The following is a 24971-nucleotide window of genomic DNA, read 5'->3' as shown; positions in this document are numbered from 1 at the left end:
GCGAAGAAACTCATTGTTGTTGGCGATGAGATGAGTTTTGCCACCGCTCGTCTCCCGGGATTTAAGACAAACATACCCGATTGAAGTGTAAATTAATTAAGGGTCATGTTAACTTGTGCCCTAAGGGCACATGTTAAGCTACCTAAAAATAGAAATATAGCATTAAATGATACAAAGAATTTAATGTTTAGATAATTGAATACACCACAAGTTTAATAAATTTTTTCCACATTTATCTTCTTAACATGTGCCCTTAAGGGCACAAGTTAACATTCTCCATTAATTAATTATATTTTTTATAATTTATCAATCCATCCTTATCGTGTTTTACGTAGTACTAGTGCTTTGCAATGAATAAGCAACTCAGCAATTAAGTTAATAATGAGCCGCGTAATTACTTTAGTCTCTCTTGGTACGTCTTGTGCTGAGAAGACTTTTTGGTATATATATATTTCATTTTGGTCTTTTCAAAAAAAAATAATGAGCCGCGTAAAAAAATGAGCCGCGTAAAAAAAGGAAAATAAAATAATAAAATAAATAAAAAGTTGCCTTAGAAAAAACGCGACGCTGCACAAAAAACATTTCCATAATAAAATTAAATGATCGTCTCTATAAATATATGAAGTGATGATGAGCTGTATAATAATTAAAGAAAAATCAAATCAATGGCAAAGAGCGCGGGTGAATTGTTTTCCATGGAGCACTTCTTCTTCTTCTACTTCTTCCTCATCATTTCTTCACTATCCGCCAGTGATGAAAATCAACATCACACTCTTCTCACTCTCAAAGGTTAGATTCTTATTCCTCTTCATCTTCTGCTTCTTATTCAATCTTCTCACATGCAGCATATCTTTAGTTTCTTACCACTTATTAGGGTTTCTCGCCCTTTTCAATTTCTACTGCTAACATCGCATTTCTAACTAATGTTTAGGGTTTTTGTTCAAGAAAAAAATATTGGTTTGTTATTTGTGAGTTTAAATTTTTGAATTAGATTTGGTGGTGGTTTATATGATTGATTAGTATTGGTGACATTTGGTGTACTGTTTGTTTATCCATGCTTCGTGTAGATCATATACCTATGTAGTAATGATACATGTGGTTACATTCGATTATTCTATGTTTTGTTTTACACTTGTTAATGTCTGTGTGACTCATGGATTTGTGTTTATATTGTTTTTTATTTTTTACTTGGAGCTTGATATGGATGATGGGGAATCACCTAGTCAAGTAGTCAAGGGATCTCGACCCATAAATGAAGATCGGACAATTTGTATTATGACTTTACCAAATTTGCTTTCAAATATGAGCTGGTTTATCTTCAATTTTTGGTTGAGTACCGCGACTATTTGAAGGTTTATATGGAAATGATAAATATCTAGGTATACATGTTCAGTGCAGTGTAAAGCTGGTAGTTGTTGCTCGTGTTGCAAAAACTTTGTTGATTCTGTTTTGTTTCCTAATGAACAATTGGTGTCACTAATCCTTTTGCAGTTGTATGTCTTATTGAGTTCTATCAATTATCTAAATGTGTGCTCAGTTTGTTATTTACTTTCTTCTTGCAAGTTGTGTTCCTTCCCTTTGCATTTGAAAATGATCTCAGCCTGTTATAACTGCAGGTGTTGATATTGAAAAACCAAATTTGGATGTATCGCCTTCCTTACTTTTAGTGAACTCTGATACTAAAGGCGTTAAAAAAAATTTGCGATGTGAGCGCGTTCAAGTTTCTGGTATCTCAAGATTGAAACTCGGGAGCTATGCCAATTCATACCATATTACTTTGGTTCCATCAGTTGCAATTCCAGAGAGATTACATAGCAAAATCAAGGTTTGTTTTCACAGGTAAGTACATAACGTGGACGAATTGTACTGAATATAATGTTCGTTATTTATTTTGTCATAGTGCCACGTCTGATCAGGTGCATGCTTGGCACCTGGGAGCATACGCTCTTCTAGTTCTTACTTCTAGTGAATTTTTTCAAGATCGCTATTCCTTACTTACAATGTCTGTGCAGGAATAATACTCTTGGATGGTGTCAGTGTGAAAAGGATGAATGGAAGGGTGTACAGAAGGGGGTGTGGGGTGCGGTTATGTCACCTTATGAAACTAGATACGTTGATGTCAAGATTGATGGTGAAATATCCGGTTCAGTTACAGTTGCACTTGAAGAAGGTTTGTTTTTTCCATGTCAAGAAAGGCCAAAGATTATTCTATTATTCTCTCTTGCTGTGTTTTTTAAAACTTTCAATGCTAATTTATCTATTCTGAAAATATTGTGCAGGTTTTCAGCAATGGCGCCTAATTAGTCTTGCAGTTGGACTGTTACTGCTGTTGGTGGCTCCAATTGTTAGCAGTTGGGTTCCGTTTTATTATAGCAGTTCCATGGCTATTGGAATCTTTCTTGTCATTATAATTGTTCTTTTTCAGGTACATAAATTACTTTCGTATTCTACATGAATTTCATCTTTTCTTCATTGCTTCCAAGTTTTCTAACCAATTTTGTCTGACTGCGATGCAGGGCATGAAATTATTGCCAACCGGAAGAAAAAATATCTTTTACCTTACCATATATGGATCAGTGGTGAGTTTGGTTATGTTTTGGCTGATGTTTATTTGCAGCTCTTCATGTTTCATGCACATATTATCACATTCCTAATATTTATTACCGTGTTATGTTTTAGCTTGGAGCTGGATCGTTCCTTTTGCACCAATTCTCTATGATCGTAAATTCAATTCTTCAGAGCTTTGGGATGAGTGAAGAGATGCACAATCCAGTGAGTATACCAGTCTATTTATCTTTTAGATAACTTGTTGCATTTTTTTTATGGCGTGTCTTACAGTTACAATTCATGCTAAACTGCTTAAGATCTATTATGCACATCTACCTAACAAGTATGTTGCATGTCTACCTAAAATCTATGTTGCACATCTTCTCAATCCTTTAGTTGGTTCTTTCTTCAGATCGATACATATATTTCCTATATATAATGAAATAGATTTTTGGGTTACATGTCAATATGTCATTCTTTTAAGTTTTGTCCACCATGTGATCTTTGAAATATAATAAGGTTTTTTATTTGGGTTAAAAAGGAATATTTGCCGTCAGCAAAAAATTGCTGCTAAGGATGTGGAAATGACTTCCTCTTTCAGTATATACTAATTTAACTTTTTGGATCAAACTCAACATTTCTGCATGTGTACTCTTTCCCTGATGTTTACTCCAATGATGATTGCTGGCCATATTTGCTTGTCTGCTAGACATGCATTGTCAACTGTCTTCATGTGGGTTTTGGCCTATCTTTTTCGTGAAATACTTTACCTCTATGATTTGCAGGTTGCTCTTTTTGTACTACTGGGTATTATCTTGGCTGGAGCTGCTTTAGGCTACTGGATTGTTAGGAGATTTGTTATTTCAAAAGAAGATGGTAGTGTGGATGCCGGGGTTGCTCAGTTTGTAAAATGGGCAATGCGCGTTATTGGGACTACCTTCATTTTGCAGGTTTGCATTTGTGTTAACGCTAAACAAAATGCAATGCAATATTGCTGATATCTAAACTAGTTCTGTCGTATGTGTCATGTATTGCTAGGTCACTTGGATCATAATAGAATTAACTATAGATCACAACAGAGTAATGAATCAAGTATTTTGAAAAAAAAAAATTACAATGTAAATTGTAGAAATAGTCATCCTTTTTAAAAAATGTCTGCATTCTTTTAATTTAAAAAGACATATATTCATAACTATTCTGAAAGTGGCATAGCTTGGTAATATTTCTTATGAAATTGCACAGTGTGGTACAAATCCTTTTGTTTATTTATTTATTTGATTGTATTGTAAAGTTGCCCCTATTTATTCTGATTTTTTTTGTTTCTCTATCAGAGCACTCTTGATACTCCTCTTGCAGTTGGAGTCTTGGTCTCTTGTGGAGCTGTTTGCAAAATTTGGTCATCAATAGAATTGCTTCATGGGTGGTAAGTATTACTTATTGACTTATCTTTCAGTTTTCTTTTATATGTTCATGTAAAATCATTTGTAATTAAGATTTGTTTTATGCAATTTATTCAGTAGACGAAATGATTTTTATGGTTGCTAATAACTTGCTACTAAATGATTTTGAATGCTTTTATGAATTGGTATATTTTGCCTTTATAGAACCTAAAGCACTGAATCTTATTGTAGTAAATGTTAATGGTTAGTAATAGTATAATTTAGCATTATAATCAGTTTGACATTTCATATATTATTGGAACTAAGAGAGTGTGATCAACCCATATGCTGGTTAGTGTTTAGATGTCTGTCATGAAGTGTGAAACTTTTCCTTTTTTTTTTACCCTTTTGTTGTTATCCATAAAAAATCATTCATTCAAGGCAAATGCATTCAAAGCTTCACATTGTTCGCTTCAAACTATGTTAATGTAATTTATGCAGGTATGAAACTTCAGGGAGTGATGATTATTCACTGGAGTGGGTGAGAGGAACTCGTGGTCGTGCTGAATTCCTTAGCAAGTCGCCTCCTAAAGGAAAAATGTGGAATAGCCCTAAAGTTGGCTCTAAAGGAAAATTGTGGAACACCCCTAAAGGGATGTCATGGTCTGACTCTCCCGTGAGAGGTATGTCTTTCCAGTCTTGTTAATACTTGATAATGATTACTGCATGTTATTGGCCAAGCAATATTTCATCTTTTCACTGAATAGAGCAATATCTTTACAAATAAATTAATAAATGTAATTAAACTTTTGGCTGAGGTAGTGAGTGGATTGTATTCATAATCATATTAAGCTTCTCTGAATTATTTTGTGTGTAAGTTCGACTACAAAAATATGGCCAGTCTGACTTTTTGTTCCTGAAAATTGTACCTTCTAAATGTAACCAGATTTTTATTTTTTATTTTTCCTGAAGTAATAAACCTTCTTCCAATATCAGAGTGTTTTTCCTTATAAGTATTTTTCGCACTATATACTAATCCTTTAGTCCAAGTTTAAGTTGTTTATATGCATGCCCTGAATTCTGATCCATGATAAAACATTTTGATATCCATAAGTCGGCATCTATAATTGCAAATCTTCCATTCTGATAGATTGATCTCTTGTTAATGTTGAAACTTGAAAGTGAGAAAAAGGAAAACGAAATTTTGTTGATATTTAAAATGTTGTTGATTGCAATGGTACTATGACAATTAGGGTTGGGAATAGGCCAGGCGGCCTACAGGGGCCTTCGGCCTGGCCTGTATAAGCCTGGCCTGGCCTGGCCTGTTTATTAAAAATGCCAGGCTTAGGCTTTAAAAACGGCCTGTTTACATAAATAGGCCAGGCTTAGGCTTCTAAAAAGGCCTACGAAGCCTGATAGGCCGGCCTGTTTATAATAATTATTATTTTATATAATATTATTATTTATATCTTATAAAAAATATTATTTATATAAATACAAAATATTAGAGAAATTTTTTTTTTTTACAAAACATAGAAAATATATTTGTTTTTAGATTTCACGCATATACATTAGAAATAGAAACCCTACCTCCATTCCATCTCTCATTCTCTTGAGCAGCCGTCTCTATCACACCGTCGTCTCTCACTCTCTCCGTCAGGCCTCTCTCTCAGGTTCCATCTCTCTTTGTCTCTTTCTTTCAATTTCACATTCCCAAATATTCAATCAGTTTTTTTTTTTTTTTTTTATAAATTGAATGTTGTTGTTGGTTTTTTTTTTGTTAATTTATATGTTCAATTTGTTAGTTATAAACTGAATCAATTTGTTCAATTTTATAAACTGAAACAATTTTTGTTCTTGTTGTTAGTTTTTTTTTTGCGCAAAACCTAGACAATTTTAATTTTTTTTTGCAACTGGCCAATACAGAGGAGGGCGATTTCCTTCTACTATTTCTTCGGCCTCACTTTCTATATGCATATATTGATTTAGCCTCTCCACTGATATTATGTGATTTGCAAGAGTGCATTGATTTTTAATTGAATATATTAAGGAATTGTTTAGTGAAAGGCCATAAGATAAAGCCATGGCAATAATTCCTGAAATAAAGGATGTTGAAATTTAGACATTTCATCAAGATAGATGATGTTATAGTTTTAGGATAAAATCAAATAATTTGAGGATAATTACATTGTTCAAACTATGACATTTTAGATAAAATAATGACCAAATTTTCACCTGAGGTGAAAGTTCCAGGGGGGCTCATAACTATGCAAAGAGTTGTCGTGGTAAGAACAACTGCACTGATTGTTTCTAACCGTTGGATTAACCACTCATGTTGATTCACTTTTACTTGAAATATTTTGTTTGTGTGATCAAAGTCTAAATGTATGTTGTTGTCACTGCTTGATATTGAAATTATTTTTATTTATTTTTTTGCTTTGTATAGCAATGTCTACTCAAGTAGAAGCAAACCCAACTCAAGAGGTGAATCAACATGAGCCTATAGATTCAACTCAAGCAGAAGCACACCCAACTGAAGCAAATGAAGATGAAGACCCAGTTCTTGGGAGAAAGAGGAAAAAAACAAGTAAAATTTGGGAGGATTTTGATTTAGTTAAAATTAAAGGTGTTATGAAAGGTGTACCGAAAAGGAAATTGCATATGAGTACCGAAAAGAGACAAACCACTATTCCATTTCAGCCTTCAAATGCAGTTAATCCCTTTATTGTTCCTGGTGCTAGATACTGTAACGAAAAGATGAGGGAAATAATGGCAACTGCTATGATGGTTCATGAGAATCCTTTTAATGCTGCCGAACATCAGATTTGGGTGTGGGCCTTCGAATATGCAAATTCTGAATTTCGCAAAGTTTCACATAAAACTGCAAGAAATGATTGTGTGGCACTATATGAGAAGGAGAAGAAAATTTTGAAGACACAATTGGAAAGTGTGAGCAAGATTAGTTTAACTACAGATATGTGGAGATCTAGCCACCAAGTAGTTGAATATATGGTCATAACAGGACACTTCATTGATGTAGGGTGGAATCTAAACAAAAGAGTTTTGAGTTTTGTGAAAGTGCCTGCACCTAGGCGTGGTATTGATGTTGCCGATGCGATTTATAAATGTTTGAAGACTTGGGGGATTGAAAATAAGGTTTTTTCAGTATCTGTTGATAATGCTTCTTACAACGATTCATGCCTAAGATGTCTCAAAGATAATTTATCTCTAACTGGTAAGTTGATCCTCGGAGGCTCATTGTTTCATGTTAGATGCTGTGCCCATATATTGAATTTGTTAGTGCAAGACGGCCTTAGTAAAATTAAGGACACTATTTTCAATATCCGTGAAAGTGTCAAATATATTAATCACAATGATGGAAGACTAAAGGCATTCTGCGACGTGGTAGAGCAAAAAGGTTTGAAAGAAAGGAAACTCATTATTGATTGTCCAACAAGATGGAATTCAACTTTTAATATGTTGTCTACTGCTTTGAAGTTCAAGATTGCATTTGCATCCTACCAAGAAAGAGAGCCTCATTATGATTTAGCCCCTTCACTTGAAGAATGGAACAAAGTTGAGAAAGTTTGTAAATTGCTAGAAGTGTTTAATTATGCTACTCATGTGATCTCAGGTAGTTTATCAACTCTTTATTTGTACTTTATTAAGTTTTTACTTTTTTTTAATATTTTAATATAACTACTATTTTAAATGTAGGTAGTGAGTATCCGACTGCAAATTTGTATTTGGCTGAAGTTTGGAAGGTGAAAGTAATATTTGATGAGGCAGATGAAGATGCAGATCGCTTTATGAGAGAAATGGCAAGTCCAATGAAAGCAAAATTTGACAAATATTGGGGGGAGTGTAATCTGTTGATGGCTATTGCTAGTGTTTTGGACCCTAGGTGCAAGTTTCATATGGTGCGTATATGTTTTCCCAAGATATATAAATCTCAAGAAGTTGCCGATGAAAATATTAAGAAGGTCAGATCTTCATTGGATGAGTTATATGATGATTATGTAGCTCTATCTTTGGCAGATGCCTCTTCTTCTAATGGTAATTTGAATAGTAACACTCAATCATCCTCCCAAGCGAATGTTGCAGCTGTCAAAACTGGATTTGATGAAATTATGTGCCTTATTCAAGAAAATGTAGCTATTAGTCCAATGAAATCAGAATTGCAACAGTATCTTGATGAAGGTATTTACGTTCCTAACACTACCTCCTTTAGTGCTTTGGATTGGTGGAGGAACAACAGCATGAAATATAAAATCTTGTCTAAGATGGCTGCTGATATATTAGCAATTCCAATCTCAACTGTGGCATCTGAGTCCACATTCAGTGCCGGAGGTAGAGTTATTGATGAATTTCGCTCTAGATTAAGTGAAGAATCTGTTGAAGCTCTCATTTGTGGTGGGGATTGGTTTCGTCACAAGTATAATGTGACTAAAAATTCAAAGGTACCAATTGATATGATATTTTATTAAGTAGTATTTATAATTGACTGATGCTTGTGTGTTATTGGTAATTCAGTTACGGTTCATTAAGTAGTATTTGAAATCATAGTAATGCAATCATAGTGATCATAATAATGTTGCAAGTAATCATAAATCATTTTTTTAGTTTTTCCTGCAGTACTAGGCAAAGGGAAGTTGTGAACTAACAAATATGTTTTTTTTTTTTTCTTTTGGCATTGAAGGTTGGAAAAGAGGAGATACAAGTCAACTTGAAGATTTGATGTTAGACTTTGTACCTTGCGTTTTAGACGTGTTTTGCTTACACTTGAAGAGTCTTGATTTGAAGATCCAATGTTTTGCTAATTTATAGTGTATATTTTGGTTGTTGGCTTGTTGCTGACTACACTTAGCAAACAATTTGTATTATGGCGACTTTTCGTAAACCTTCTAATATTTTATTAGTTTTTAATTATTGTGTTAATCATATTATTAGCTTTTTCTTAATGTTGTAGAAATTATAAAAATTTAAATGTGAACTTTTTAAGGCCTGTTTAGCCTATTTAAAAAAACTATATAGAGAAGCTTTAATGTAACACAGGCTTTTAAACAGGCTACAAGGCCAGGCCAGGCTTTTAAAAGGCTCAGGCCAGGCCAAAAAAAATAACATTTGATAGGCCGTAGGCCAGGCTCAGGCCTGAAAAAAAATTGTAGGCCAGGCTCAGGCCTGTCAAGGCCTGGCCTGGCCTGGCCTGTTCCCAACCCTAATTGGAAACGGCGGACTGAATTAATTACTAGTATTAGGTTGATGGCAATTTTAATTACTTACGAATTCCAAAAACTAAATAACGTTTTCCCCATAAAAAATTGGAAAACCAATCGGTAAATCAAACGGCATTATTTTTAATACTGTAAATATAATTATTAACTATAAATAAGAAAGAGTTCATTTGCTTGATTTTAGAAGTTCCAATTTTTGTCATTTTATAAAAAAAAAATTAATTAAGTTTTTAGGAATATTTAGCTTAAGTCTTTTTTGTTCTTGTTTAAAGCTAAGCTTCATTTTTTATTTTATTTAAGAATTTGCGTATCAAATCTACATTGGTTTTTTACTTTAAACTTAATCCAAGATCAAACACATATCTTAACCATGTCTTTAGATTTTTCAAACACATATCTTAACATTATTATTGTACTGACATTATTGTCTAATGTTACATTCTTTTTGTGGTGTTTTTGACATTAGGTGAAAAAGGAGCCAATAATGCCACAAGAAATTGTTGAAAAATATGACATTGTTGATGCACAATACTCCGTTTCGAATTGCATTCAAGTCTTAAAACATCTAAGGAAGGTTTATCCTTATTCTCATAAATTGACAGAAGAAGAATATGGCTATGCTTTTGAATTGCTTAAAGATAGCAAAAATAGAGTCATAATTGCTTCTTCAAATGATTGTTTGGATGGTTTAATGGCTTGGATAAAGTACAAATATGCCAATAAAGGCAAATAGAGTTTATTATTCTAAGATATGACTTTTTGTTTGAATGCTAAACCTCTCTTATCGTAATGAATCTATATTTCCATTTTGTGATTTTGTTTTCTTCTTCAAGTTGTTCTCTATATCTCAATCAATGGTCTATATAATATAGGGAAAAAAATTGTACCAAATTTTACAAATTCTTTATTGATGGAACAACGTGAATTAAAGTATAGAGTTCTTTATTCTCATGAATGAAATTGGTAATGAGAATATTTTTTTACATTATGAATGAAAATTAAAACATCTTTAGGATATAGGATGAAATTTCATGCTACCGACATTGTAAAACTAGTCACTGTATGGGATGATTACATATATGCTCCTAATGAACTTAGTTTTATGTTTTTTATTGATTCACATAATGTGACTAATTAAAAAATCTAAATAAACATGAAAATTAGATTCGCCAAAAATTGCAAGTGCACAACTTTAAATTTGGGATGAATAATCTTTATAGAATCAGCAAAAGGGAAGATGTGGTGGAATTAAAGTTTTACCCTCATAAATAGTTTTTGGAAAATATTTTTCAAAATTTATAATTTTTTAAATTTATTTTCCAAAATAGACTAAAAGGTAGTTTTCAGTGTTAGATAATAAAATAATAGGCTATGTTATTGGGCTTGTTCATTTAGAACCCATTAGGTTTTATATATATTCTCAAGTAATGCAATTGTAATGTTATGCAATGCAATGATATTCTATTGAAATCCTAGACGTCTTTCTTTTTTCTTATTTATGTATCTCTAATTCTAAAATTCAGATCTATCTTTTTTCATTCATATTCCAGTGTTTTGGATTCTATTTTTCGAAAGGTTAACTATTTTCAAAATATGTTTTCCGAAAATTCAAAGTTGCTAGTCTAACCTGATTTTTCAAATATGCATGATTTTTACGACAAGCCTGTTATACACATTTTATCGTATGCTACTCCCTCTGTCCCAAATATTTGGTCTTTTTACCTTTTTAGTTTTGTCCCAAATCTTTAGTCCTTTTAAGAAACCAATGCACAATTAGTGGTACTTTACCATTTGTACCCTTACTCCATAAACAAAATTAATTAAATATATTTTCTCTTTCTTAATAAAGTAAGGGAAAAAATGACTTAACTTATCAATCTTTATCATTTCTTAATCTCCGTGCAAAACTCGAAAAAGACTAAAGTTTTGGGACGGAGGGAGTACTTCTTATATTTTAACCTTTTTAATTTTTTTTTTATTATTGAGTGCGTTTGCTTTGCTAAAAAATGATTGAGATCGATGAAAAATCATGTTAGAATAGCAAATTTGCGATTCTGATCACATATAACAGGATTTTAGAAAAATATTTTCCAAAATAACTTTGGAAAATGTTTTTCGAAGCAATTTCGGATTTTGCGTTCCGAAATATTTGAATTTTTGGAAAACGTTTTCCAAAATAGTTAACTTTTTAGAAAATAGAATCTGAAATACTAGAATGTGAATAAAAAAATATAGATCCGAAAACTACATTTTTAGTCCAAAAAATTATAAATTTTGGAAAACGTTTTTCGAAAATTGTGAGGGCAAAATGGGAATTTCAAGAGGCCTAGAAGAAACACCGGAGCTACCACTAATCTATTGATATATACATATTTGTTATTTTATAAACATTAAAAATAATTAACTATTGAGCCCCTCAAAATGACCTCGAAATTTTAAGGTTTGATATCACCGCACACTATAGGCGTAGGCTGGCCTGAGACCGACCACCTAACCGGTTCCCAGTTTAACCCGCTGGTCCGATTTTTAGAACTTGATATAATTATACTAATATACTATTATAAAATAATTTCACTTATCCATCTTAAGGATGAAATTTTTAATCCTTAAGCTACGTAAATAAAAAATATCAATACAAATACGTAGATTTAACACAGGATAGTAAGAAAAATAATAATTTTAAAATGACTATAAATACTAGGAAAATTAATTAAGTATTTGCAACTGCACAGAATTTTTTTATTTTTTTATTATAGATAAGAAAAATAATTTTATTGTAAAAAATTGTAAGAGGGGAAATAACAAAAATACCCGAATTTTAAGAAGGAAACTTTTGTAAAAAAAAACAGAAGGGAAAATTAAGCATTGGAAACTGCAGACTGACTAGTGACTACCAGTGTTAGGTTTTAATTTCCATTAACTTAATGATGATTACAAATTCCGAAAACTGAATACCGTTTTCCCCATAAAAAATTGGAAAACTAATCGGTAGTAAATCAAACGACATTTTTATCAATAAAAATTGGATAAAAATTCAAAAAAATATAACTATAAATAAGTATAGATTTATCGCAAATTTTAAGAGGTGAATCAATTATCGTGACACAAACTCATCGTTTATTTCTCTACCAGCTACACCATCACAAGAGCCGCAATGTCTCATAATAATGTAATATATGCATCTATCTCTCTATAACTTTTTTAATGTTCATTTGCTTGTTTTTATAAGTTCCAATTTGGTTTAATAAATCAATCAAATCATGTGTTTTGGAATATTTCTCGTAAGGCTTCATTTTTATTTTTTATGGTAAGAATTTGCATATCAAATCCAAATTGGTTTTCTAGAGGTCACCCTCTTAGATATTGCCTTTTTGATCTTTGAATTCTAATATTTTTTATATTCAAATCCAATGTACTTGTATTATTATTGGTATTTTACTATGTTTATTTTTGTTTGAGTGTTGACTATGATCTAAGCCTTATACTATATCTTACATATTTTTTCTTTCATTTGTTTATGAAACTAGGGGGAAAAGGGAAAAAATATACCACAAAATATAGTTGAAAAAGATGACATTGCAGCTGCATCTTATGTCGATGGACAATACTCTATTCCGAATTGCATTGAAGTCTTGATAAATCTCAAGGACATACTTCTTTTGAATGAAACACAATTTAGCTATGCTTTAGAATTGATTAAAGATAGCAAAAATAGAGTCATAGTTGTTTCTTTAAGACAGCGCAAGCGTGATTTGGCGGCTTGGATAATCTACAAGCTGAATGGAAAGGATGGACCCGAACCCTTCTCCATTATATACTAAGATTTGTCTTTTCCTTTTGTAATAATGAATCTTTATTAGCATTTTGAGTATTTTCCCTTCAATTTGTTCTATCAATGACTTATATGGAATGTTACAAAATATTTTCTGATGGATCAATGTGAATTGCATATGTGTATTCAGTATTTATCAAATAAATACTTCATGAAGCATAGTGTAATTGGTTTCTTTACTCTTATGGGTGAATTTGTTAGGTGAAAATTTTAACATTCTAGATGAAAGTTGCAATCTGTTTTGGATGAATTCACATGCTATATTGATTTTAGAAATGTTTTTCAAAGGGAAAAAAGTTATTACTATGTATGGGATGGATGTCCAACACAAAATATCATACGGTTAGACAACTTTGACAAGTTTGTTTTCGGCTTTTCGCTTGTTTGTTTGGCTTGGCTCTGCGTATGACATTTTATTTCATTTATAATTGAAAAAATAAATGAAAAGGTTGGAGTTCTGCTACCTTATGTTTGGAGCTCTTTTCACCGTAAATTTTAGAAGCTATGATGTGTACTTAGCTTATAGCCCGCCGGGAGTTATGTGTTTTCCAAGCATATAAATAATAAGGGAGTGTGGTACACATTTGGAAGTTAATGAGAATAACCCCCTTTGCTCTTACGGTTCTTGAAGTGGTTGAAGAAGAGTGTGATATGGCTAAGGGGGTATTTGAAATCCATCATGTCAATGTGCAAAATTGATAACCTTTTGGCCTAGGCTAATGCTTATTTTGTGAGAAATATAATCACTGAATTTCATGCATTCTCAAGAAACCTTTCAGGCCGACCTTTGCATGAACAATAGAAAATTTCTCATCCCACCTACCCATTTTCTCGCGCACCCCCCCAAACTTCCTAATTTGCCCCTTGCTATGTTGACTTCGGAAATTACGAACCAAACTTTTACGAGTTCGGAAAACGTTTTCCGCTAGCTACTTTTTCAAAAAACGTTTTCCGAATTCCTGCGATTTATACCAGAACGCAACTCCTTTCTCTCATTCACCTAAACACTCAATCTAAAACTCACCTCCAATAAATATTGTGTTTGCTTCAATTTGTGGCTCAAAATTAAGATTGCAACCTTGCCTAGACGTTTCATTACTCGTGGAGGCTCGAAATCCAGGTAAATTTTAGTTTGAACCATTTTTTTTGTGATATATAGGTCATAAATAGATTGTCATATCGTAACCCATTTCTGACATGATCGCTCGGAAAACATTTTCCGAACTTATCTCAGAAACGTTCGGAAAGCGTTTTCCGAATTACTGGGAGTTTGAATTTTTGAATTTGAAGCTACTGTACTACTATTATTTTATGATCATAAATTTTTTTGGTCACATTAATGTAACAATTCATAATGGAATGCCTATTTGTGTTATGCATAATAATAAGATATAAATGTGTTATGTGTAGATATGGATGATGATTACGAGCTTCCAAATAAGTCGAGAGAGGTTGTACTTGGCATACGTAAACAAAATCCCGTACAAGATGTCGAACCTATCAACTGTGCAAATCCTGTCAAATATGAAGCTGTCAACTGTGAAGCACCAACAATTGAAATTGATACAAGTGAGCATTTTGTGCCGAAAGAAACATATAAGGATCGAGATGAGTTGATTAAGTGGGTTAAGGGTCAAGCTGAAAAGTTACATTTTACAGTTGTAATTGTAAGATCTGACCAAGGATTGGTAAGTGGGAAGCCATGTTTTATGTTGGGTTATGAACAGGGAGGTGTGTACAGACTATCGAACAAGAAGGCAAGGAAAAAGATATCAATCGAAGAGAGGGGATCGAGGAAAATTGGTTGTCCGTTTAGACTCCGTGGTTATTTGCCGAAATTAAAGGAATGGAATCTTACAATTGTGTCCGACATTCACAACCATGTGTTGGATAAAGTTTTACAAGGTCACCTAGTTGTGGGGCGTTTGAAACCTGAAGAGAAGGAGATGGTTGCCGAAATGTCAGAAAATTTAATCCCACCTAGAAACATCATGTCTACATTGAAAAAGAGAACCTTCTTTCCGTTGGTGATGGCACTCCAAAACCAGTCCACACTCCGATCCATTTTTGGAAGATTGATAATCTTCTTTCCGTTGGTGATGACCCGCATAGTTTTCGTCAAAATATGAAAATTAATAAATAAATTTAGAACAAGTCATAACAACAATTAATTATTTAATAAATCATATGCAATTAATAATTTATATACCTCTTCGTCATCAGGTTGTGCATTCCATATCAGAATTGCCCTATGCTTATGGTATTCCGTTAATAGGGAAAAATTACTAGGTCCTCCCAGATAGCCCTCCTCTGGTTGCAATTCATGTGCATGTGGTGGTTGATGTGGTGGTGGTTGTTGTTGCGTTTGTTGTTGAGTTGGTTCTTCATCCGGCCAGTCTGCATCATCGGCCAGATATTGACCAACATTTACATTCGCATCTTCAGCTGCATCTACGTCAACATCATCAACTTGTTGCCGTCTTGAACATGATCGTGTGACATTCGTGCCTGACCCCCCCCCTGCTTCATGATCATGTGTTCCTTGAGACGGAGGTTGTCCTTGTCTACGATGACCTCTTTTTGTAGGAGGATTGCCAGCAGTAGCCTCTCGTCGAGCAGAAGAGTGTGCCTGACTCGGTCTACCGAGCCTGCTTCTTCCAACATTATGTTCCATATCTAAACAAAAAAAAATATCATGATAAAAAATAATTCAACAATATATGGTTATTTCCAACTCAAGCATATACATTATGCATTGCATTCCAATTCAGTCGTTTTCATGAATTATATTCCACACAATTTCAAGCATATGCATTACCAAACTTCATTGAGACATTTTTTTCAAACACATAGAGTACAAATTTAGAAATGCAAATCTACAACATATGCTAGGTAATATGCTACAACCCAAACACTTGTCTTAAAACGAATGATCAACAATTTAAACACTTAATAACAATGAATATTCAGATGAACAATGGATAACAATGAATTTTCGGATGCAAATGAAAATTGGATGAAGGACAATTAATAACAATAAATAATAACAGTAACTTACTAATTGAATCAAAGGTTGATGATATTTGTTGATGTAGATGCAAGCCTTGCGTTCGTTTTTGGTTTTCTCCCTTTGCAACCCTAACATTTGTGTTGTTCTTCGTAGAAAATTGAAACTGACACGAGGAGTTGCGTTCTGGTATAAATCGCAGGAATTCGGAAAACGTTTTCCGAAAAAGTAGCGAGCGGAAAACGTTTTCCGAACTCGTAAAAGTTCGGTTCGTAGTTTCCGAAGTCAACATAGCAGGGACAAATTAGGAAGTTTGGGGGGTGCGCGAGAAAATGGGTAGGTAGGATGAGAAATTTTCTAAATAATATGCTGGGAAAGAATACGGCCCGTGTCGTAGTGATCATCGACAAAAATGAATTGTAGGACCTTTAAATGTAACTCACAGAAAAAATGATGCAAAAATGTTACACAATGAAGTAGTCGCAACAAACATGTCTTTCACCCTTTACAAACCAATAGTTACTGTGCCCATGCCAATTCAAAATCAAATTACACAATGAAGTAGTCGCAACAAACATGTCTTTCACCCTTTACTTTGAAGAATGCTTAAATCCCACCACCAAAGAAGCATCGAAAATGGAACCAGAAGCAAGTCACCGAAAACCAAAAGAAACAACAATACTTTCTTCCCAGCAAAAACAAAAGCAACGTGATGCACTTAAATTCAATAGAAACCAATTTTGACCAACCAATAGAAATTAATCAAATCAATCACACAACACATCATTCCCAAATTATTCGGGAACTCAACGGCGGAAGCGACAAGTGGATCAAGGCGGATCGTAACAAGCTCTCGATACCAATTTAGAATCAAAATACACAAATAGTAGGAAAAGAGAAAGACAACTAGGGTTTCAATAGAATACCAATAGTTTAACATTACAAAAGAGTTACTAGAGAATATAGTAAAATTAACCTAGTGGACTATAAAGCTAATGAGCCCAATAGCTTAAGCCCAATAATTTATTATCTAACAGCTATAATGTGTACTTAGCTTATAGTCCGCCGGGAGTTATGTGTTTTCGAAGCATAAATAATATGTTCTTGAAGTGGTTGAAGAAGAGTGTGATATGGCTAAGGGGGTATTTGAAATCCATCATGTCAATGTGCAAAATTGATAACCTTTTGGACTAGGCTAATGCTTATTTTGTGAGAAATATAATCACTGAATTTCATGCATTCTCAAGAAACCTTTCAGCCCGACCTTTGCATGAACAATAACAGGGGCAAATTAGGAAGTTTAGGGGGTGCGCGAGAAAATGGATAGGTGGGATGAGAAATTTTCTAAATAATATGCTGGGAAAGAATACGGCCTGTGTCGTAGTGATCATCGACAAAAATGAATCGTAGGACCTTTAAATGTAACTCACAGAAAAAATGATGCACAAATAAGCAGCTTTGAACTAATTATATATAACATTGTTTCAATAAGAAAGTCATATATATTTTGAGAAAAATATAACCTTGCTCCAGAAGCTATCACTGCTTTATGTACCAAAAGGAGTAGCGGTGGATGAATGTTTTAAAAATGAATTTTATGAGAACTAAATTAAAAATAGTAAAAATTATTTTGAACTCATTTGTTATAAATTAAAAGAGTAATTTTGACATTCAATAACTTATATATTCAATAACTTATAAGTTAAGAGAGTAAAAATTATTTTGAACACGTTTTTAAAAGATATTTCTCAAAAATAAATTTTAATATATTTTATTTTAGAGATTTTTTTGAAATTTTATTATAAATAAAATTTGTAACAAAACTTTTAATGGTAATTGATAGTTTGAAGTTATTAAATGTTTTAGTTTAGTACAAACAAAAATTATTAAAATAATATAATCTATTGGTACAAGTTTCCTACGGATTTTTCTAAGAATTTAATAAGACGCTTAATCTTCGTGCGAATTTTCTCAAGGATTTAGAAATATACTAAGTATTCCTACAGATTTTTTAAGTTTCTTGATTGGCTAGAGTTATGACATGCCGCACAAGTGGCAGATCAAAATCGAGCACTGGACTGACCTTTGAATGAGGCAGAAGACCTGATCATCAACCGGTCCACTACTTAAGTAGCGGACGGTGTCCACAAAATAGGAAGCGGACGACGTTTTTAAAAGTTCTCTTTTTTATAACGACCGTTATTTAAGTGGCAAAAAAGTAAAATTGAAAACGAGCAAAACACGAAGATCAAACATAGGAGATGCCAAGAAGAAATTCTCGTAATTACTAATCTGGCCAACTTACACATGACCCATTTAATCCATTTATAAGTAAGGGAGGTTTACGTGTAAGATAAAAAAAATAGAGGGGTGTGAGTGATATTTTAACAAACTTTAAGGTAACTTTATGTAATTTGCCCTAATAAAAATAATATAATAATTTTAAATAGTTGGTATGAATATTATATTATTTACTATGGGATCAATATTCGAACCCGTCATGTTTTGTGTTTTGTTTCTGAACACATCACTTTACTTATTCATCATTAAGAGTGAAATTATAATCACTAGGCTACTTGATCAAATAATAATAATAATAATAATAATAATAATAATAATAATAATAATAATAATAATAATAATTTCAAAATGACAAAAATAAAGGGAAAATTAAGCATTCGAAACTGAACACACAATTGTTTTAGGCCAAATATATCTCGTGATTGTTTAAGTTTTGCGTTTGTAACCGTTAGGTCTTTTAAGGTTTTCAGTTATCAGTTGAGTCTTTAACAATTAGATCATTTAAGTTTCTAACTTATTGCACTACTACTGACTAACATGTACAAATTTCTTTATTTGGATACATGAGATGAGAGGGAAGATCCATAAGAAAAATATTACCGTAAGTACTGGTAATAATAATTAGAAAATTATAAAAATTTCCTAATTTTAAGTGGAAAAATTAAGCATTGGAAACGGCGGACTGAATTAATTACTAGTATTAGGTTGATGGCAATTTTAATTACTTACGAATTCCAAAAACTAAATAACGTTTTCCCCATAAAAAATTGGAAAACCAATCGGTAAATCAAACGACATTATTTTTAATACTGTAAATATAATTGTTAACTATAAATAAGTAGTACTACTAAAGATTTATCCCAAACAGTAAGAAAGAGTTTAAGCGATTATCGTGACACAAAAGCCTCAATGTCTCATATTGTAATGTCCACCTCTCTTTAATTTTTTACATTCACATAGAAACAGCGATTATCTACATTGGTTTTTTACTTTAAACTTAATCCAAGATCAAACACATATCTTAACCATGTCTTTAGATTTTTCAAACACATATCTTAACATTATTGTTGTACTAACATTATTGTCTAATGTTACATTCTTTTTGTGGTGTTTTTGACATTAGGTGAAAAAGGAGCGAATAATGCCACAAGAAATTGTTGTAAAAGATGACATTGTTGATGAACAATACTCTGTTTCGAATTGCATTCAAGTCTTGAAAAATCTAAGGAAGGTTTATTCTTTGACACAACAAGAATATGGCTATGCTTTTGAATTGCTTAAAGATAGCAAAAATAGAGTCATAATTGCTTCTTCAAATGATTGTTTGGGTGGTTTGCTGGCTTGGATAAATTACAAATATGCCAATAAAGAAAAATAGAGTTTATTCTAAGATATGACTTTTTGTTTGAATGTTAAACCTCTCTTATCGTAATGAATCTATATTTCCATTTTGTGATTTTGTTTTCTTCTTCAAGTTGTTCTCTATATCTCAATCAATGGTCTATATAATATATGGAAAAAAATTGTACCAAATTTTACAAATTCTTTATTGATGGAACAACGTGAATTATAGTATAGAGTTCTTTATTCTCATGAATGAAGTTGGTAATGAGAATATTTTTTTACATTGTGAATGAAAATTAAAACATCTTTAGGATTTAGGATGAAATTTCATGCTACCGACATTGTAAAACTAGTCACTGTATGGGATGATTACATATATGCTCCTAATGAACTTAGTTTTATGTTTTATATTTATTCACATAATGTGACAAATTAAAAAAATCTAAATAAACTTGAAAATTAGATTCGCCAAAAATTGCAAGTGCACAACTTTAAATTTGGGATGAATAATCTTTATAGAAACAGCAAAAGGGAAGATGTGGTGGAATTAAAGTTATACCCTCATAAATAGTTTTTGAAAAATGTTTTTCAAAATTTATAATTTTTTTAATCTATTTTCCAATATAGACTAAAAGGTAGTTTTCAGATCTATCGTTTTTCATCCGTATTCCAGTGTTTTGGATTCTATTTTTCGAAAGGTTAACTATTTCAAAAAACGTTTTCCGAAAATTCAAATAGTTCAGAATGCAAAATCCGAAAATGCTTTGGAAAATTTTTCCGAAATCCTGTAAACTGTTATCAGAACCACGAATTTGCTAGTCTAACCTGATTTTTCATCACACTAATCAATCTCCAAACATAATCTAAAATATAATTGTGTTGATAAATGTGGAGACATGTGATTTTTACAGCAAGCCTGTTATACATATTTTATTGTATGCTACTACCTTTGTCCCAAATCCTTGGTCCTTTTATTTTTTTAGTTTTGTCTCAAATCTTTAGTTCTTTTAAGAAACCAATGCACAATTAGTGATACTTTACCATTTGTACCCTTATTTTAAAGCTAAAAAATTAATTAAATATATTTTCTCTTTCTTAATAAAGTAAGGGTAAAAATGACTTAACTTATCAATCTATATCATTTCTTAATCTCCGTGCAAAACTCGAAAAGGACTAAAGTTTTGGGACGGGGGGAGTACTTCTTATATTTCAACCTTTTTAATTTTTTTTTATTATTGAGCGCGTTTGCTTTGCTAAAAAATGATTGAGATCAATGAAAAATCATGTTAGAATAGCAAATTTGCGATTCTGATCACATATAACAGGATCTCAGAAAAATGTTTTCCAAAATAACTTTGGAAAATGTTTTCCGAAGCAATTTCGGATTTTGCGTTCCGAAATATTTGAATTTTTGAAAAACGTTTTTCAAAATAGTTAACCTTTTGGAAAATAGAATCTGAAATACCAGAATGTGAATCAAAAAATATAGATCCGAAAACTACGTTTCTAATCCAAAAAAATATAAATTTTGAAAAACGTTTTTCGAAAATTATGAGGGCAAAATGGGAATTTCAAGGGGCCTAGAAGAAACATGGGAGCTACCACTAATCTATTGATAGATACATATTTGTTATTTTATAAACATTAAAAATAATTAACCATTGAGCCCCTCAAAATGACCTCAAAATTTTAAGTATTGATGCCGCAGCACACTATAGGTGTAGGCTGGCCTGAGACCGACCACCTAATCGGTTCCCAGTTTAATCCGCTGGTCCGATATTTAGAACTTGATATAATTATACTAATACTATTATAAAATAATTCCACTTAGGATGAAATTTCTAATCGTTAAGCTACGTAAATAAAAAATATCAATTCAAATACGTAGATTTAACATAGGATAGTAAGAAAAATAATAATTTTAAAATGACTATAAATACTAGGAAAATTAATTAAGTATTTGAAACTGCACAGAATGTTTTTATTTTTTTATTATAGATAAGAAAAATAATTTTATTGTAAAAAAATTGTAAGAGGGGAAATAACAAAAATACCCGAATTTTAAGAGGGAAACTTTTGTAAAAAAAAAAAAGAATGGAAAATTAAGCATTGGAAACTGCAGACTGACCAGTGACTACCAGTGTTAGGTTTTAATGGCCATTAACTTAATGATGATTACAAATTCCGAAAACTGAATACCGTTTTCCCCATAAAAAATTGGAAAACTAATCGGTAGTAAATCAAACGACATTTTTATCAATAAAAATTCAAAAAAATGTAACTATAAATAAGTATAGATTAATCGAAAATAGTAAGAGGTGAATCAATTATCGTGACATAAACTCATCGTTTAGTTCTCTACCAGCTACACCATCACAAGAGCCGCAATGTCTCACAATAATGTAATATATCCATCTCTCTATAACTTTTAAAAGCTCCAATTTGGTTTAATAAATCAATCAAATCAAGTGTTTTGGAATATATTAGAATTTTAGAGGCCTATACTCAACCACAAAAGCTAGCTTAAGAGTTGAGGTTTGCACAACACTTATAAAGGCTATCTTTACCATATCTCTAGCCAATGTGGGACTTCTAACACACCCCCTCACGTCCAGAACTGAACAAGCTGGAACGTGAGATCAACAACAACGGGTGGCCCAAATATGGGAGGTCTCCACAACAAACAACAAATGGATCTAGGATAGGCTCTGATACCATATTAGAATTTTAGAGGCCTATACTCAACCACAAAAGCTAGCTTAAGAGTTGAGGTTTGCACAACACTTATAAAGGCTATCTTTACCATATCTCTAGCCAATGTGGGACTTCTAACAGAATATTTAGCTTAAGTCTTTTTTGTTTTTGTTTTTAGCCAAGCTTCATTTTTTTTAAGAATTTGCTTATCAATGCTAAATTGGTTTTTTACTTTAAACTTAATCCAAGATCAAACACATACTTTAACCATGTCTTTTGGTGATTTTTACTGGCTAGTTGATTTTTTTTTTTATCAAAGTAGATTCTTAGTTTCTCTTAGACTTGTTTGGTTACAAGTCTTAGCACTTGTGGTTTGGTTGTGTTGTTTTTCTTTTTATTGTTACATGGTTGACTTGGAACATTTACGTTGTGTCTTGTTCGATGAACTTCATTGATATATCATATAACTTATAAGTGTTGATTTTTTCTTCTATAATAATGATCTTTGTATTCTACTAATATTTTGTATTATTGTACTGACATTATTGTCTAATGTTGTCTCTATCTTACATTCTTTTCTTGTGTTTTTGACATTAGGTGAAAATGGAGCGAATAATGCCACAAGATGACATTGTTGCCGCATCTGATCTTAATGGACAATACTCTATTCCGAATTGTGCTCAAATCTTGAAAAGTACAATTGGTTGTACATTAACAGCACCAGAATATGGCTTTGCTTTTGAATTGCTTCATGATAGCAAAAATAGAGTCATAATTGGTTCTTTAAAAGATTGCATGCATAGTTTGACATCTTGGATAAAATACAAATATGCAAAGGAAGGCAAATAGAGTTTATTCTAAGATTTGACTTTTTGTTTGAATGTTAAATCTCTCTGATCCTAGTGAATCTATATTTACATTTTGTGATTTTGTTTTCCTCTTCAAGTTGTTCTCTATATCTCAATCAGTGGCCTATATGAAGCAAAAATATTTGTACCAAATTTTTCGAAATCTTTATTGATGTTAACAACGTGAATTATATTTTGCCAAATCATATGTATTTTTCGTGCACAATTGCGGAGACTACTCCCCTTGAGATAATTCAATCCAATTAAGTGATCGATGTTTCCCAACAAATACTTCTCCATACGCACTATCCAGGGGTCGAAGGAACAACGTGAATTAAAGTAATATATTTCTTTATTCTCGTGGATGAAATTGTTAAAGAGAATATTTTTTTACATTATGAATGAAAATTAAAATATTTTCATGTTATTGACATTATAAAATTACTCACTGAATGTGGCTCCTTTTGAACTGATGTCGTTAGAGACACTTGCCATGTATAATACTTGCTTCGTCTCAGTTGACTATTGCACGTATGTCAATGGACAATTTTGAAAAAAAATTACTTTTTATATTCATAGAATGTTTGATGTATCAGGTCTATATTATTGACTAAATATATCCAACCTTCTCTGAATCTAAAAAGTAAACTTTTTCTTATAATAAGAACCGGAGGGAGTAGAAAGTAGATTAAAAGATCAAAAAATAGAAAGATATAATATTTGGTAAAAAAATAGAAAAAGAACAATAGTAAAACCATCAACAAAAAACCTTAGATTTCTGTATTAATATATGAATATAAATATATATAACGTAGAAATTATGAAAAAATAGGCTACCTTATTAATATATTAGTAAAAACATAGATCTTGTAAAAATCACCAAAAAACTTAGGTCTCTATATTAAATATATAAGTACAAATAAAACCCCGTAGAAATTATGAAAAAATAGGCTACCTTATTAATATATTAGTAAAAACATAGATCTTGTAAAAATCACCAAAAAACTTAGGTCTTTGTATTAAATATATGAGTACAAATATAACCCCGTAAAAATTATTAAAAAATAGGCAATCTTATTAATATGTTAGTGAAAATAAAAGTCACACAAAATTATCAATATAAAACAAAAAGCACAACAAAGTTTACGCGGATTACTAATAATTCCTTTTCTCATCAAAGACGTACGAGTCGGTAGTCTCGCTAATAACAACCTCCATCCAAAAATGCTCACTTTGGATGGAACATCATTTACTTTGGATTGATTACTAATAGTTACTTTTTTCTTCTTAGTTATATTCATGGTTGGGCATTTTATATTTTTTATATAGCTTTTTTTATGCAAAACAACTTATTCAAATAAAAAAGTTTATATATATTGTAATAAGCTTATTAAAATAGTTTATGAAAAAATAACTTATCAAATATAATTTTCACTGGTGAGAAATTATAAATTAATATAAAGGCTTATTTGTTTACGTAACCTATTTTTCATAAGCTCAAAAATAAGTCAATTCAAACGGATCCAAAATACAATTTCCGTATAGTACTATTACTATTCCTAATTTTCTAAACGTGTAAATCACATCATAACTACTTTTAAAGTTTTCCGTAAAAAAATTACTTTTAAAGTTTGCTAATTAAAAAAAATTATACGGACATACTCATACCTTAATTTTTTCAAAATGTCGTAGCAAATACCGGTATTGGATACCGCTATGCAACGTATTATAACTCAATTATAAATAATAAATAAATATATGCAAATCACAACCAAACTGAATAGA

At 31.7% G+C, this 24971-nt stretch overlaps 1 protein-coding gene across 1 annotated transcript; it reads left to right on the top strand.

The window, feature by feature from the left end:
- Positions 1-563: 563 nt before the first annotated feature.
- LOC123888728 (zinc finger BED domain-containing protein DAYSLEEPER-like) lies at positions 564-8852 on the top strand. The gene is made up of 12 exons (XM_045937873.1): positions 564-789; positions 1617-1839; positions 2013-2170; positions 2280-2425; positions 2517-2579; positions 2680-2772; positions 3333-3497; positions 3879-3970; positions 4428-4609; positions 6373-7560; positions 7644-8386; positions 8626-8852. The coding sequence occupies exons 1-12, from the start codon at positions 666-668 to the stop codon at positions 8662-8664; spliced, it is 3216 nt and encodes a 1071-aa protein (XP_045793829.1). The 5' UTR covers positions 564-665; the 3' UTR covers positions 8665-8852.
- Positions 8853-24971: the final 16119 nt, after the last annotated feature.

Source organism: Trifolium pratense, linkage group LG6 (genome assembly GCF_020283565.1).
Source record: "Trifolium pratense cultivar HEN17-A07 linkage group LG6, ARS_RC_1.1, whole genome shotgun sequence".
Lineage (NCBI taxonomy): Eukaryota > Viridiplantae > Streptophyta > Magnoliopsida > Fabales > Fabaceae > Trifolium > Trifolium pratense.
The sequence above is the reverse complement of the archived record's forward strand: the minus strand, read 5'-3'. Positions and strand labels throughout refer to the sequence as shown.